The 13,201-nt window shown below is 46.6% G+C and overlaps 1 protein-coding gene across 1 annotated transcript in view; it reads left to right on the forward strand.

Moving 5' to 3' along the window:
* Positions 1-13,201, forward strand: part of IMPG2 (interphotoreceptor matrix proteoglycan 2) — a 904,006-nt gene that overhangs the window by 841,528 nt on the left and 49,277 nt on the right. The window contains exons 20-21 of the mRNA XM_086934482.1: positions 8,860-8,939; positions 10,820-10,881. Coding sequence (XP_086790608.1) covers positions 8,860-8,939; positions 10,820-10,859 — 120 coding nt within the window. The 3' untranslated portion in view covers positions 10,860-10,881. The remainder of the gene's footprint in view (positions 1-8,859; positions 8,940-10,819; positions 10,882-13,201) is intronic.

Raw genomic sequence — 13,201 nt, forward strand, 5'->3', positions numbered from 1 at the left:
CCGCCCCCCCTCATAATTACGGGCTTGGAAGCGTAAAATAGTATTTTTGGCCCCATTAATGTAGATCGCTTGGAGTTTCCCTTTAACATGAGTAACCTTACGGAGGGTTTGTACCGAGGGGGAAGACTTATTATCATTCTCGGCGGTGCGCAGTTCACTCTCGAGAAGAAGGCTTTCCCCCTTGCGTTGCGTCTTAAGCGTGGCCTCTAGTTCAATGCATTTCCCGGTAATGACGGCCTTGAAGGCGTCCCAGTTATTGGCTAGGGAGGTTTGCTTCAGGTTGTTGAGGTCAAAGAAATCTGTGATTGTTTTCTGAGGCCCTCCCGAGGAGTCTACCAACTACGTTAGCAGAGATAAAGTACCACCTGGCAAATCTGGAACGTGGGGCAGGCCAGTCTAAGGTCAGCTCTAATGGTGCATGATCCGAGAACAAGATAGGACATACTCCAGGATAGTCAGTCCCTTCTCTATACTGTGATGGGAACCCAATTTCACCCTATGTGAGTGTGAGAAGAAGGAGTAGTTTCGGGTCCTGGTGTGGGTCGATCTCCAGGCATCTACTAGTCCAAACCCCACAATTGCTTCTTTTAGAGTTTTGCTGAAGAGCCCCCGTGTTGCCCTTTGGGAGTGGGAGTTGTCCATCGCCAAGTCCAAAATCATATTAAAGTCTCCAACCAATAGAATGTCACGCCATGCAAACCCCTCTAACGCGCTAAGAAAAGAGAGCAAGAAATCGTGTTTCCCTGTGTTAGGATCATAAACTGTGGCTATGGTACAAGCCCTCCCCCAACTCACCCCTAACCATCAGATACCTCCCCTCCTTGTCCGTTTTCGTATCATGATGGTGAAATGGTATCGAGGTATGAAAGAGGAGTGCCACCCCGTCGTGTTTTGTGTGTGCCGGGAAGCAGAAAATCTGTGGATAGGCCCTACGCTTCAAGCGCTGTTCCTCCTTGCAAGGGAGCTGTGTCTTCTGCAGAGCAGCAAATTTAATCTGGTGATCTAGCAGAAATTTCCAAACCCAGTTCCGTTTGTTAGGGGAATTGCGGCCTTTCACACGTCAGGTTAAGCAGTTAACCCCCATCATCTAGTGTACACACCTTCCCCTTGTTGCAACCTTTAAACTCCGGGAAGCTCTCCCCACCCGACCACTCCCCTCCTGTGCCAAACTGCAGCAATCTAAAATCAACGCATAAAGGACCGTGATAGCCGAACAATATGAACAAGAACCAAAACAAACCACAACTGTAAGCTCGTAGGCTCCCTACCACAAGGGAGAACCATGATGCAAGCATTGCTTGGGGCAAACCAAATTCCGTCTCCAAGGCCCATAGCGTTGTTACATAGGCACCAAAGTGAAGATTGCTGGAAATATCCCTATGTGCCAACAATGAGACGGGGGAGGGGGTGGTGGGAGCCGAGGATGCCCTAGCCAATCGACAAGGTGGGCAAGGTCCCAAGGACAGGAGACCGAAGCCCCCGCTAGGACCCTCTAAAAGTGAGCTTGACCTAGCCTCCTGAGTGCAGTACAGCGAAAAAGCAGCGGGAAGCCAAATCTTCATCAGTCCGGAGTGTTACTGCCCGGTCTTCGCTGCTGTAGCCACTGGCCCTCCCTTGCATCCATGGACACCTTGGGTCTTCTACCCCCCTGGAAGTTGATGCTTGGGTTGTATATGGCAACTCGATGCCCAGAATGGAGGAAGCCTCACCCAGATTAGTGCAGTGATAGTTCTTGCTATCCAGAGAGAAGGCCAGTCCAAGGGGGTAAGTCCATCTATATTTCACTTTGCGGTCCCGGAGACCAATCGTGACTGGGTGAAATAGCTGACATCTGGCAAGTGTGGCTTGGGCTACATCTCGATAAAGGGAGCACGTTGTGCCCTGGAAGGATACCTTGTCGGTTGCTCGCGCTTTTTGTAGGACCTTCTCTTTGATTTTGAAAGAGCTCAATTTTGCCAGAAGGTCCTAGGCTTTTTGGTTTCAGCTGCTGTACGGGGACCAACTCTGAGACGGATGTACTCTCGAATGGGTCCATAGAGTCGTCCAGTACTGACGAGAAGAGACCCACCATGAAGGCTTCAAGATCAGGGCCTTCTCAACCCTCCTCCAGGCCACTCACCCGGATGTTGTCCCGTTGGGAACAATTTCCAAGGGCCTCACAGCGTAGTACTGTAGTTGTCAGCTGGGATTTCAAGTCCTGGGAGTGGGCCTCCAAGGAACATACCGGTCCTCCAGCTCCTGATATTTTGCTCCCAGATCGAGAGCTTGGGTCCCTATTGAGCCTACATCTGCCTGCAACGCCATAATTCTGCCCCCATTTCAGCTTTGAACGCATCGAAGGAGGCCCCCTTGTCAGCCTCCATGTCGTCTCTAAGTTCCTTTTTAAATTCACGCCGTGAGGCCATCAAATCCTCATATGTGAGGGCCATCGCTCCTTCTGGTGGCGTTACTCCTTTACTTGTCGGACCTTTAGGGGTGTGTGTGAAGAAGCTGGAGACCTTTGTAGGTTGTGCATTTTTGGGTGGCATAGGGACCCGTGCCCGATGCGAGGATGGAACTGCTTTGTCGTAGAAAGAGAGGAAACCCCCACTTCGGGATGGACTTAGGCTTTGCCTCGACACTCCTTTGCTGTGCCCCTGTGTTGGCTGGGTGGCCGTCTGGGGTGGGGAGACGCGCAGACAGTGCCGACAAAGCGGACCCCTCCCGAACCAAGCCACCACTCTTGGGTACACCTTCCCGGGACTCGTCAGCTGTCTCCTGGGTTGCTCTGCTCCAGGGGCTGCCCCTCTGGCACCCGATATCCCATCTACACAGTGTGACTTTGCCCAGGGACAGTCCCCCTCTGACCACTCCTGCGCTGAACCCCACCAGCATAGAATCCCAGGGGAGGCGACCCCGACCTCGCCCAGCCGCCTCTCAGGGACTCAGAGCATCTCCCCACTCTGCTGATCGCTATTTCTCCGGTGTGGTGCCACTGTGCCTCTCGCAAACGCAATCTCGTCTGCGAGCTCACTTGCTGGAGCGTGGTGGGGTCAGGAGCCCCCCGGTCACCACAACATGTCGTCCAAGGTTGAAGGGGCACCCAATGCCCGAGGCCATGGAGCAGGGCACCCCTATGAGGTCACAAAATGGTACCTGGCCGCCACCATCTTAGGGTCAGGCGCCCAGCAACTAATGAATGTCCCATGGACCTCGTTCTCAGCAGGGGTGCCCTCCTCCACTTCCTGTACCCAGCGATCTTCTCTCTATCAGGCGTTAAGATACGCTTTGCCACCGGGGGTCCCGACCAGGAGTGCCATCTTCACAATGCAGAAGTCGCCGCCGGGCACCATACAGCTTCCTTGCTCTTCACGCTATCGCCACTGCAGGGTAAGGCCGGGGCGGTGAGCAGATGTCACCCCCGGTCTCCGCTCTCTTGATTGGTGTCACGGGGCTCCCTTTAGGGCCCAGGGCCCAGGACCCCCGCGTTCGCAGAAGCGGTTAGACCCGGGAACAGCTGCCATTTTGAGAGGCACTGAGGCTCCTAGCTCCAAGTTGATCTCGCCTCACCACACGGCCCCCGGGGCTTCCAATTTGCCCCCAAAGACTCTGTCTGCCATCAGAAGCTCCCACAAAGCAGGGAGGTTGGCTCTGGGTGCTGCATGTGCTGTGTATCAGAGAAAATGTATAGGGCCTGGAGAGGAGCCGATCAGAATCACGTCCGAACGGCCATGATGGTTGGCCACGCCCTTTAAATGTTTTTTAATGAAGTATTACAAAAACATTTCAAAAGAAACATTGCCGAAGCCAAACGTTCTGCAACCATCATAGGCCTATTGGGTTTGCATGTGACTTTGTGAACTGTAGTCTATGCGTCCACAAAAGTACATTTTGCGCTACATTCTTCTGTTACTCTTCACCAACCCCTAGCCCTACTGCACCAGCTCGTAAAAATTAGATGAATGAGAAATGAGAATATCCACTTATATTCTGACTGATCTTTTTTTAAGTATTCTCCATACACGTTCATACTAAACGCTTTTTCCTTCTCTTCAAAAAACTACTAGGTACAGAGCATTGGAACAAGCACCTTTTACCCTCTCTTGTGTTAAGTGCATACTATGTCCTATATCAAGGTATTCGCTGTCATGGATTGTACTGTGCTCCACTAACTAGAATGGATTACCTTTCTGTCTTTGTGGAATGCTAATCCCAAGGGGTCCTTTCTGATTAGTCATACTGCAGTGAATCAGATGAGATGAGATGCCCCTGTATTTTAGTCAGTCTGACTGGCCATCTGATATTACTCAGAATTTGTTTCTGTATTCAGTGCAGTCTGATTGTGTTTCAGTTAGTCTGATAAGCCATCCTCTGTCCAAACTGCCTTTTTGAAATGGTTTTGCAATCCAAAACAGCTTTGGGGAGCCCTGCGCTGTTGCCAAAGTGGATCTAGAATAATTATTACGTTTGGCTGCATTCGTGCCAGCGTGACTCTGGTAGCAAATAAGCTCCCCATTTGTGTCACCTCCACGATGGACTTGTTCATCAACCAAGGTACTCAGTCTCTCCTCAGTCTGGGTCCTACACATACACAATGGATCCTTAGAGATGATTTGCATTCAGCTTTTATTTACGATTTTTAGGATATTCCTTTTTGGGAAGGATTGCTAGGGAACCATTAAACTGTGGACTAAAAGGAAAGCATCTTTCAGCCATACAATCGGTTGAGAAAGGGAGAATGGAAGCCCCTTTAGGGTGTGGTCACAAACCACACGCCACCCCGCTGTGGTCATGAACCGTGGTCACAGGCCACCGTCGCAACACTTCACTGAGGAACAAGGAACAATAATATGAGATGACAAAGATCACATTTGAAGTGGCACTTTTATTTTGTTAAACCACCTGCATATCAATGAGTGCATATTAGTTCATGTAACTAAGCAAAAACATTATGAAAATCTGACTTCATTCTGTCAGGCATAAATGCTAGATGACAAATGCTCAAACTTTTATAAGGCAAGCTGGAATAAGGATCTATTAAAAGACATGTTTAAATCAACACATTCTATAAAATCCATTCCCTAGAGACTGCCTAACTAGGGAGGCTAGCCATACAAGACCTAATCACTTAAAGAAACCTAAAATGCAAGGAATTGGGTGTGGATGGAAAATACCGAGTATAGTCAGAGATCAAAAAAGGCAGAAATGTTATCTAGCTTGGGAGTTTTACCACCTGAGAGAGAGGCATTGATGTCCCAAGTCAGATATACGGCTAGCCGGAGACCCCAACGCCTGTGAAAGTCACCGCAGTAGAGTTCTGACTTCAAATTTGACAGTTGGGTCCGATACACCTAAAAATGCGGAACCACGGTCCTATGATGACGCCCTTGCTTACGCACTTTTGGTGCAGGTGGTTTAACCGCATGTGTCCCAGGACATCGGAAAGATGGCCTAACCATATGTGTCCTAGGACATAGGAAAGGGTTAGGTGTCCCCATGGTTGGTTGACCACGCTTGACCGCAGAACATAAACAAAGAACATTTTGTTCTGTACATATCTCTAAAAATATATGTGAGAGCGGAACTTACGACAGGTACTGCTATTGCGAGAGGTTGCGGCTTTTACTTAGTGCAAGCTATGTTTCAAAATAATATTTCAGCAATATTTCAAGATGTACCAACTTGTACCAGCTGGTCTGGCCTACGCGTGTGTGTGTGGGTCTGATAACTGTGGAAAGTTACTGTTCTTTGTGATGGCTCAATCTACCTCGTTGTTTTCAGTGCAACAGAAACGCATGCTTCGAAAATATCAGGCCTAGTGGAGCTTAATATGAAAGACTGATATCATAAGATGGTAGCCTTTTGCTTAGGCCTATGTATATTGGGTTCATGGAATCTATGGGCTTCTATTTACTGATAGTTTATGATGACAATTGGTTATTTTAGCATATTTTCAGATTTTGTCAAGCAGGGCCTACATCAGACCTTCATCCTTCCAAGGCTGATAAAATATCCTTTCTGGTGATTAAATGGTAAAACGTGACCCTCCATCACGGTCATCACCCTAATAACCACAAAGTAGGTTTTGTCTTGATGTGACAGGTCTGCATCAGAGTTAAATGGCGGTACAAAAGGGGGGTGGTGATAGACGGAGCATCTGAACCAATCAAACACTCACACCCAGTCAACAGATCTGGGTTTAATCCATCACCGTTCTTTAGCCCACTCTGCCACCCCAGTTCAGACATGGCCATATGCAAATCAGTCTGACCCTGTGCCTCATGGGAACAGTCCAGCCCGAACTACCAAGCCATGCCTTCCCTGGACCAGAACCAATCTTCCTAGGACCGGTTTCTGGCATTTCAGCCGTCTTCAGCCAGGCTTGCTTGAACCCAGTGGCAAAGTGAGCAAGGGACAAAACATCTGAGCATACCCTGCCAACTTATGGCGAACAAAGAGGTACAAAAGGGGGTGGTGATGGACAGAGCATCTGAACCAAGGTCAGACTGATTTGCATATGGCCATGTCTGAACTGGGGTGGCAGAGTGGGCTAAAGAACGGTGATGGATAAAACCCAAATCTTTTGACTGGGAGTGAGTGTTTGATTGGTTCAGATGCTGCGTCCATCACCAACCCCTTTTGTACCGCTTTGTTCACCATAAGTTGGCAGGGTATGCTCAGACGTGAGTCCCTTGCTCCCTTTGCCACTGGATTCAGCAAGCCTGGCTGAAGACAGCTGAAATGCCCGAAACCAGTCCTAGGAAGCTTGTTTCCGGTCCAGGGAAGGCATGGCTTGGCAGTTCGGGCTGGACTGTTTCCTTGAGGCACAGGGTCAGATTGATTTGCATATGACCATTTCTGAACTGGGGTGGCAGAGTGGGCTAAAGAACGGTGATGGATTAAACCCAGATCTTTTGACTGGATGTAAGTGTTTGATTGGTTCAGATGCTCCGTCCATCACCACCCCCTTTTGTACCGCAGAGTCAAATGGTGGTCAGCTTTAACTGTGGTTGTGAAATTGAAGTATTCGCTCCGAGATACATGAAAAAGACGGTGATAAAAAAGATGAAGGTGTAATGAAGAATTCCAATAACAATGTGGAAGGTATCAATCAGAGCATGGCAAGAAGCCGCAAAGTTGGAGTATTGTCACTAATAAAACATTGTGTAGAGCATGCGTTCTCTCAAACTTTCTCGCCGGGGCCAAATTTACAGTGTGATTTGTGACCGAGGGCTGCAGCAGTGGGGGAGGGGGCGGATCTAGAACAAAAAAAACCCAGTGACCATTAGGTTGAACACTGGCCCCTGCAGCAGATGCCTTCGTCCACTGAGCCACCAGACCCGGCATACACACATCTCTCTCTCTCTCTCCCTCTCTCTCTCCCTCTGTCTCACTCACTCTGTCTGTCTCCTCTCTCTCTCTCTGTCTGCCTCTCTCTGTCTCTCTCCCTCTGTCTCTCTCTCTCTCCCATCCTCTCTCTCCCTCCTTCTCCCTCCCTCTGTCTGTGTCTGTCTCCCTCCCTCTTTCTCCCTCCCTCTGTCTGTCTCCCTCTGTCTGTTGCCCTCTGTCTCCCTCTCTCTTTCTTCCTCTGTTTCCGTCCCACTGTCTCCCTCCCTCTGTCTCCCTCCCTCTACCCCTGTCTCCCTCTTGCTCTCCTTCTGTCTCCATCTGTCTGTCTCCATCTGTCTGTCTCCATCTGTCTGTCTCCCTCCATCTGTCTCCCTCCCTCTGTCCCCCTCCCTCTCTCACTCTGTCTCTCTCCCTCTGTTTCTCTCCCTCTTCTTCCTTCTGTCTCCCCCTACTCCCTCTGTCTTCCTCCCCCTGTCTCCCTCTCTCTGTCTCCCTCTCTCTCTCTCTAGCTCTGCCTCCCTCTGTTGGTCTCCCTCTGTCTCCTCTCTCTCTGTCTCCCTCTCCCTCCCTCTGTCTACCCTGGACTCCCTCCCTCTGTCTCCCTCCCTCTCTGTCTCCCTCCTTCTGTCTGTTTCTGTATTTCTCCCTCTGTCTCCCTCCCTCTATCTTTCTCCCTCCTTCTGTCTGTCTCCCTCCCTCTGTCGCCCTCTTCCCTCTGTCTTACTCTGTCTGTCACCCTCTGCTGTCTTACTCTCTCCCTCTCCGTCTCTCTGCCTCTGTCTCCCTCTCTCTCTATCTGTCTCCCTCCCTCTCTGTCTGTCTCCCTCCCTCTCTGTCTGTCTCCCTCCCTCTGTCTGTTTCCCTCTGTCTGTCACCTCACCCCAGCTTCCTGCGCACACACACAGCTGCACCCGAGTACCTCGCAGGTCTTTAAAAGACCATTTACTTGTTAATGAGGCTTTATTGTGAATCGCCCGCCCCCATAGAGCAAAGTGTCTTGGAGTCCACGCTGCTGCGGCGGGGTGTGCTGACACGCTTTACATTTTTTTTTTAAAAACACAGGTTCAATGTCTGCAAGGTCGGCGGGCTGCCAAGGAAGGCTTGTCGGGCCGCGGGCCCTACTATGAGTACCTGCGGTATAGTGTATAATAAAAATGTAACCCTCCAGAGAAGCACTGCTTATATCTAAATACTAGTCCATGTCTGCTTTAGACTTTGAAGGACCTACGGGAACTAGCAAATAAATGTAAAATACAGCATTAAGTGTTGCCTGTGTAATGACCAAGCTATTTCTTAATCAAGCATTGCATGATAGGTAAGCAATGTGTAATGATGTGAAGAATATAAAGAAACGTTTAAGAAACTCAAATGCCCTCTAGAAGATTTTTGTGTGAGTAGATCTCCTGCACACTCTAAACTGAGGAAAGTTTTTAATAATTACTAATTTAAGACAGCAAAATTGAATTTAAATGTATTGAAGTAGGGTGTGCATTATGCTATAAAATTGTACATCTGTTTTCTATTCTTCAGGAAATTCAGGACAGGATACGCATTTTAGAACTTTATGCTAAGGATCGACAGTTTGCAGAGTTCGTGAGACAACATCAAATGTAAGATTAATCAATGTATTTATTTGTGAGATTCAGAATCAATCTGTTATCCTGGATTATCCACTGATGCTATTATAAGTTCTGAGATATTACTAAAGAGAATTTGCTTGATGCACTAAATGGCCTCTTAGCAAATCTTCTATATTAGAGATCCATTCTTAGGTAGGTGAGGGGTGAGCTTACTGCCAGAGAAAATCAACTCTAAATTTAGGATATCATATAAACTTCTGACTTTTTTTGTAGTAAACTCAAAATGTAATAATATTGGTTTTGAAATACTAACTGTAACACACAATGCTGTACACTTGTTAATGGTTTGGAATTCTATAAGCGTCTCTTCTTTGTTTGATTTATGTAAAACATTGTAAAGATCTGTCATCAGATGATAAGTGTTCAGTTTTTATTCATCATTTTGGATAATTCCTATAAGTGGTTTGACATTAATTAGGAAGGTGTTTCTGAATGCCTTTCGCAAAAAGTTTTCTCCATTAAGATGAGTTCAGAAACTAATAGATTACAGGATGAGTGCACCTATCAGTCCCCTGCTGGGGAGATATAATTTCATTAACAATATATTTTTAGCATTTAAATTGAGGTGCAAAATCAGTGGTTATCAATGCATCTATTCAAACTTTACACATTTAATTTTTTGAGAGAATTCTTCACAAAGCGTTCATACATAAAGTACAGAAAATAATTTCCTGTAAAAAGTAAGCTAAGTGTATGAGAAAGCTCGGGCCCACTTAAACATCCCTAATCATCCAGATTCTTTTTTAGTTGCTTGAGAGGCAAGAGGGAGAAAACAATTTTGATTTAATCTCATTACAGTGAAACCAATTCTGATACACAATAAGTATCCAACAACTAAAAGTTTGATTAGCAAGGTTTAATTATAAATTCAAAAACAGATTGATATAAATCAATCTTAGCATCACAATATAGAAGTATAGGAAATATAGGACACACAGAATAAGCCCAAATCTAAAGAGATTTTTCCTATATAACAAAACGCATGCAACTACTTCAGTTATAGCAATGTAAATGATCAGGAATAAGAATAGAACATTAAATTGCATCAGTTGATTTTCAAAGGTAAGCATGAGCATGCTGTCTTTCCCTACACTGCCTTCAAAGGGACTACTCTAAACTAAGAAGCATTGAATAAGAATGGATACAAATGGGTCAGTTGTCAGTCTTTAGTAGAAGAAACTCCAACTAAGGGCCATGTAGCATGAAGCCACTCAAAGCAAAAGAAGAGGTCTAAACCTCATTAAGTCCTAAAATGTGTCTTTGTTCCTCACTAAGTTACAGCATAAGCTATTAGTTGCTTTCAAGGTAAATCATGTGATCAACTCAGTAACATTAAAAATTCCAGCACAAATTGGCCACTGGCATCAATTTCCCATATTGATAAGTTGCTACTTCATTCGTCCTTGCCCATTCCTCTTCTCCTCCATGGGGTCTCACCTCCTTGCTCTTTACCATGTTTTTCCTTGCCAAATCCTTCTTCACATGCCTCACTATCTCACTGAAACACAAAAACTAAGATTTGTCTGCACCTGCAGTAAGAACAAAAATGCAAGCAAACCTACTCTACATTGGAGGTTAAATATGAATTTGATGTGAGATCTTAGAAAACACCTACAAAATGCAAGAATATGCTAAGATTTGAGTGGTGTGAATTGAAAATCATCTCTTGACAATATCCCACTTGTTACAGCTGTCTTTTTTTTAACCCTGAGCCACATTTTTTACGAGAAAAGCCTATTCATCCATATGAAATGTACCACCTTGAACAACATATGACCAAAGTAATCCCAAACATTATAGTTTGCAGATCTATATTTATTATACATTAATTAAATTCTTATTTATTTTAGGTCTATGGATGCGGCCAGGAAAGCAAACCCTACCAGTTAGTTCTTCTTTGCCTCTTTACAAGGTAAGAGTCCAAACCATGGTTTGATATATATATATAGTGCGCAATACAAATCAATATAACATAAAATTATTAAAAATATAATCACCAGAGAGAGTATTCAGGCGCTTGGGCAAGGTGTGCAGGTTTGTGGTCCTAAGGTGCTTATAGGTCTTCAGCTTCTTGTGGAACTCAGTAAGTGAGGAGGAGGCTAAGATGTGTTGATTCATGCAATTCCATGTCTTGAGTGTTATGAGGAGGAGGCTAAGATGTGTTGATTCACGTCATTCCATGTCTTGAGTGTTATGAGGAGGAGGCTAAGATGTGTTAATTCACGTCATTCCATGTCTTGAGTGTTATGTAGGAGAGTGAGCAACCTCCAGTTTTGCTTTTGTGGATGCAGGCCATGTGTGCGAGTGAGGCACAGCATAGGTGTCTGGTGGGTTGGTGAAAGTGTATGCGACTGTTCAGATATTCTTCTGGTCCTGTATTGTGTTGGGCTTTGCATTTGTGTGTGGGAAGTTTGAATTGGCTGCGCTTGTGACTGGTGAGCCCGTGCAGCTTCCTGAGTTGCGGTGTGATGTGGCGTGGAAGGTCAAGTATGAGTCTAGCAGCTGCATTCTGGATAATCTGAAATCTGTGAAAGAGTTGTTTGGAGATTCCAGCTTAGACAGTGTTGCCATAGTCCAGCCTCCTAGTGATAAATTCTTCTGTGACAGTCCGTCTGGTGTTCTGAGGCAACCATTCGAAGATCTTTCTGAGCACGCTTAGGATGTGGAAGCAAGAGGTGCCCACTACGTTTACTTAAGCCATCATATTGAGTTTGTCAGATAGGATGATTCCTAGAATTCATGCATGGTCTGTGGGTGTGGATGTTGGTCGTAGCTTCGACGGCCACCAGATAGAATCCCACAGGGAGATCTTGTTGTTAAAGACCAGTACTTCTATGTTACAAATTGTGTTTCTGGTTGGCAGAGGTATTCACCCTGTCCAAGCAGGAACCACATTCCTATTCAGGGTAAGTCACAACACACCCTAAATTATCCTGTGCTCCCCCTCTGGTGGCTTGGCATAGAGCAGCCAGTTGTTGAGCAACACTTAAAACAGGAACACAATGAAAATACCACAAAAAGACTCCACACCAGCTTAGAACAATAGTGAAAGCTTTTATAAATAACACAAGACCAGAATGACAAAATCCCAATCAGTAGAAGTCGAGATATTAATTTTTAAAGATTTTGTGGAAAAATAGCGCTTAGAAGTAGTACGAGCTTAAAGAGTAAATTGGGCGCACTGGACTGGGACAAATGCAAGAGTTCAGGCGGACCACTACAGTGGAGTGGTGTGGCTCACTGGTTAGAGGCGGTATACCCGGAAGCAGAGAATGGCTCGGGACCAGGGTTCAATTCCCGACGCGGCAGGGTCGTGGACCAGGGTCAGCAGACTCGATAATTCTCGCCTCGGTGCCTACTCTAACCAGGGATCACACTCGGCAACTCTGGGCATTAGCTTGCCTCATCTCTACAACGGCCCCCCACATTCGCCAGGGATGCCTGGTTTCACCTTGGAAATACCTAGTAGGGACCATCTCACAGGGATAGCCAGGACGGGTTCCCCAGCGGTCTACAGCGCCACGACGCCTCAGGGCAGCAGTGCGCTTTACAAGACACATTACATTACCACTATCGTATGCGTGCCAAATACAGGACCCACTCAGGGCACACATAGCAAAAGTACGTTGATCCTGGTCACCAGCAACGAGATGCATCATTGATCCCCATGCAGTGGGGTTGATGCGCTGGATTTCTCCACACTATGGCGGGGATGTGTTGGTTCCATGAGCGATTCACCCGTTCAAGACGCGCTGTGTCAGAATGCAATGCACTGCTTTTCCCCACATTGTAGAGACGATGCATCAATCTACTCCACACAGTGGCAGCGATACATCCAAGGTGATGCTTCGATGAGTCATTTCAAATTGGCACAATGATGTTGAAGTATGGGTTCTGGCAGTTGCAGAACTTTGAACTCACTTCCAAAGGCCCACAACTGAATTGGCACCATTGGGCGGAGCAGGACTCACAACATGCAGAATCCAGGTGCTGGTTAAATGTTGAAGAGAGACGTCTTTGATATCCCTGAGACTTCAGAAACTGGAGGCAAGCCAACTAGCCCATGGATATCATTTTGTTCTGGGCTGTAGAGATGAGGTCCAGTTCATCTCACTCCCAGGCAGGGGGCAGCAGATAGCAGGCCAGTACAGCAAAGTGGTTCAAGAAAGTGGGAGTCTCTCCAGCAGCATGGCAGTCCTTATTCCTGGTAGAATGCCCTCACTTCCAGAAGT

The sequence above is a fragment of the Lissotriton vulgaris genome, chromosome 8 (assembly GCF_964263255.1).
Source record: "Lissotriton vulgaris chromosome 8, aLisVul1.2, whole genome shotgun sequence".
Lineage (NCBI taxonomy): Eukaryota > Metazoa > Chordata > Amphibia > Caudata > Salamandridae > Lissotriton > Lissotriton vulgaris.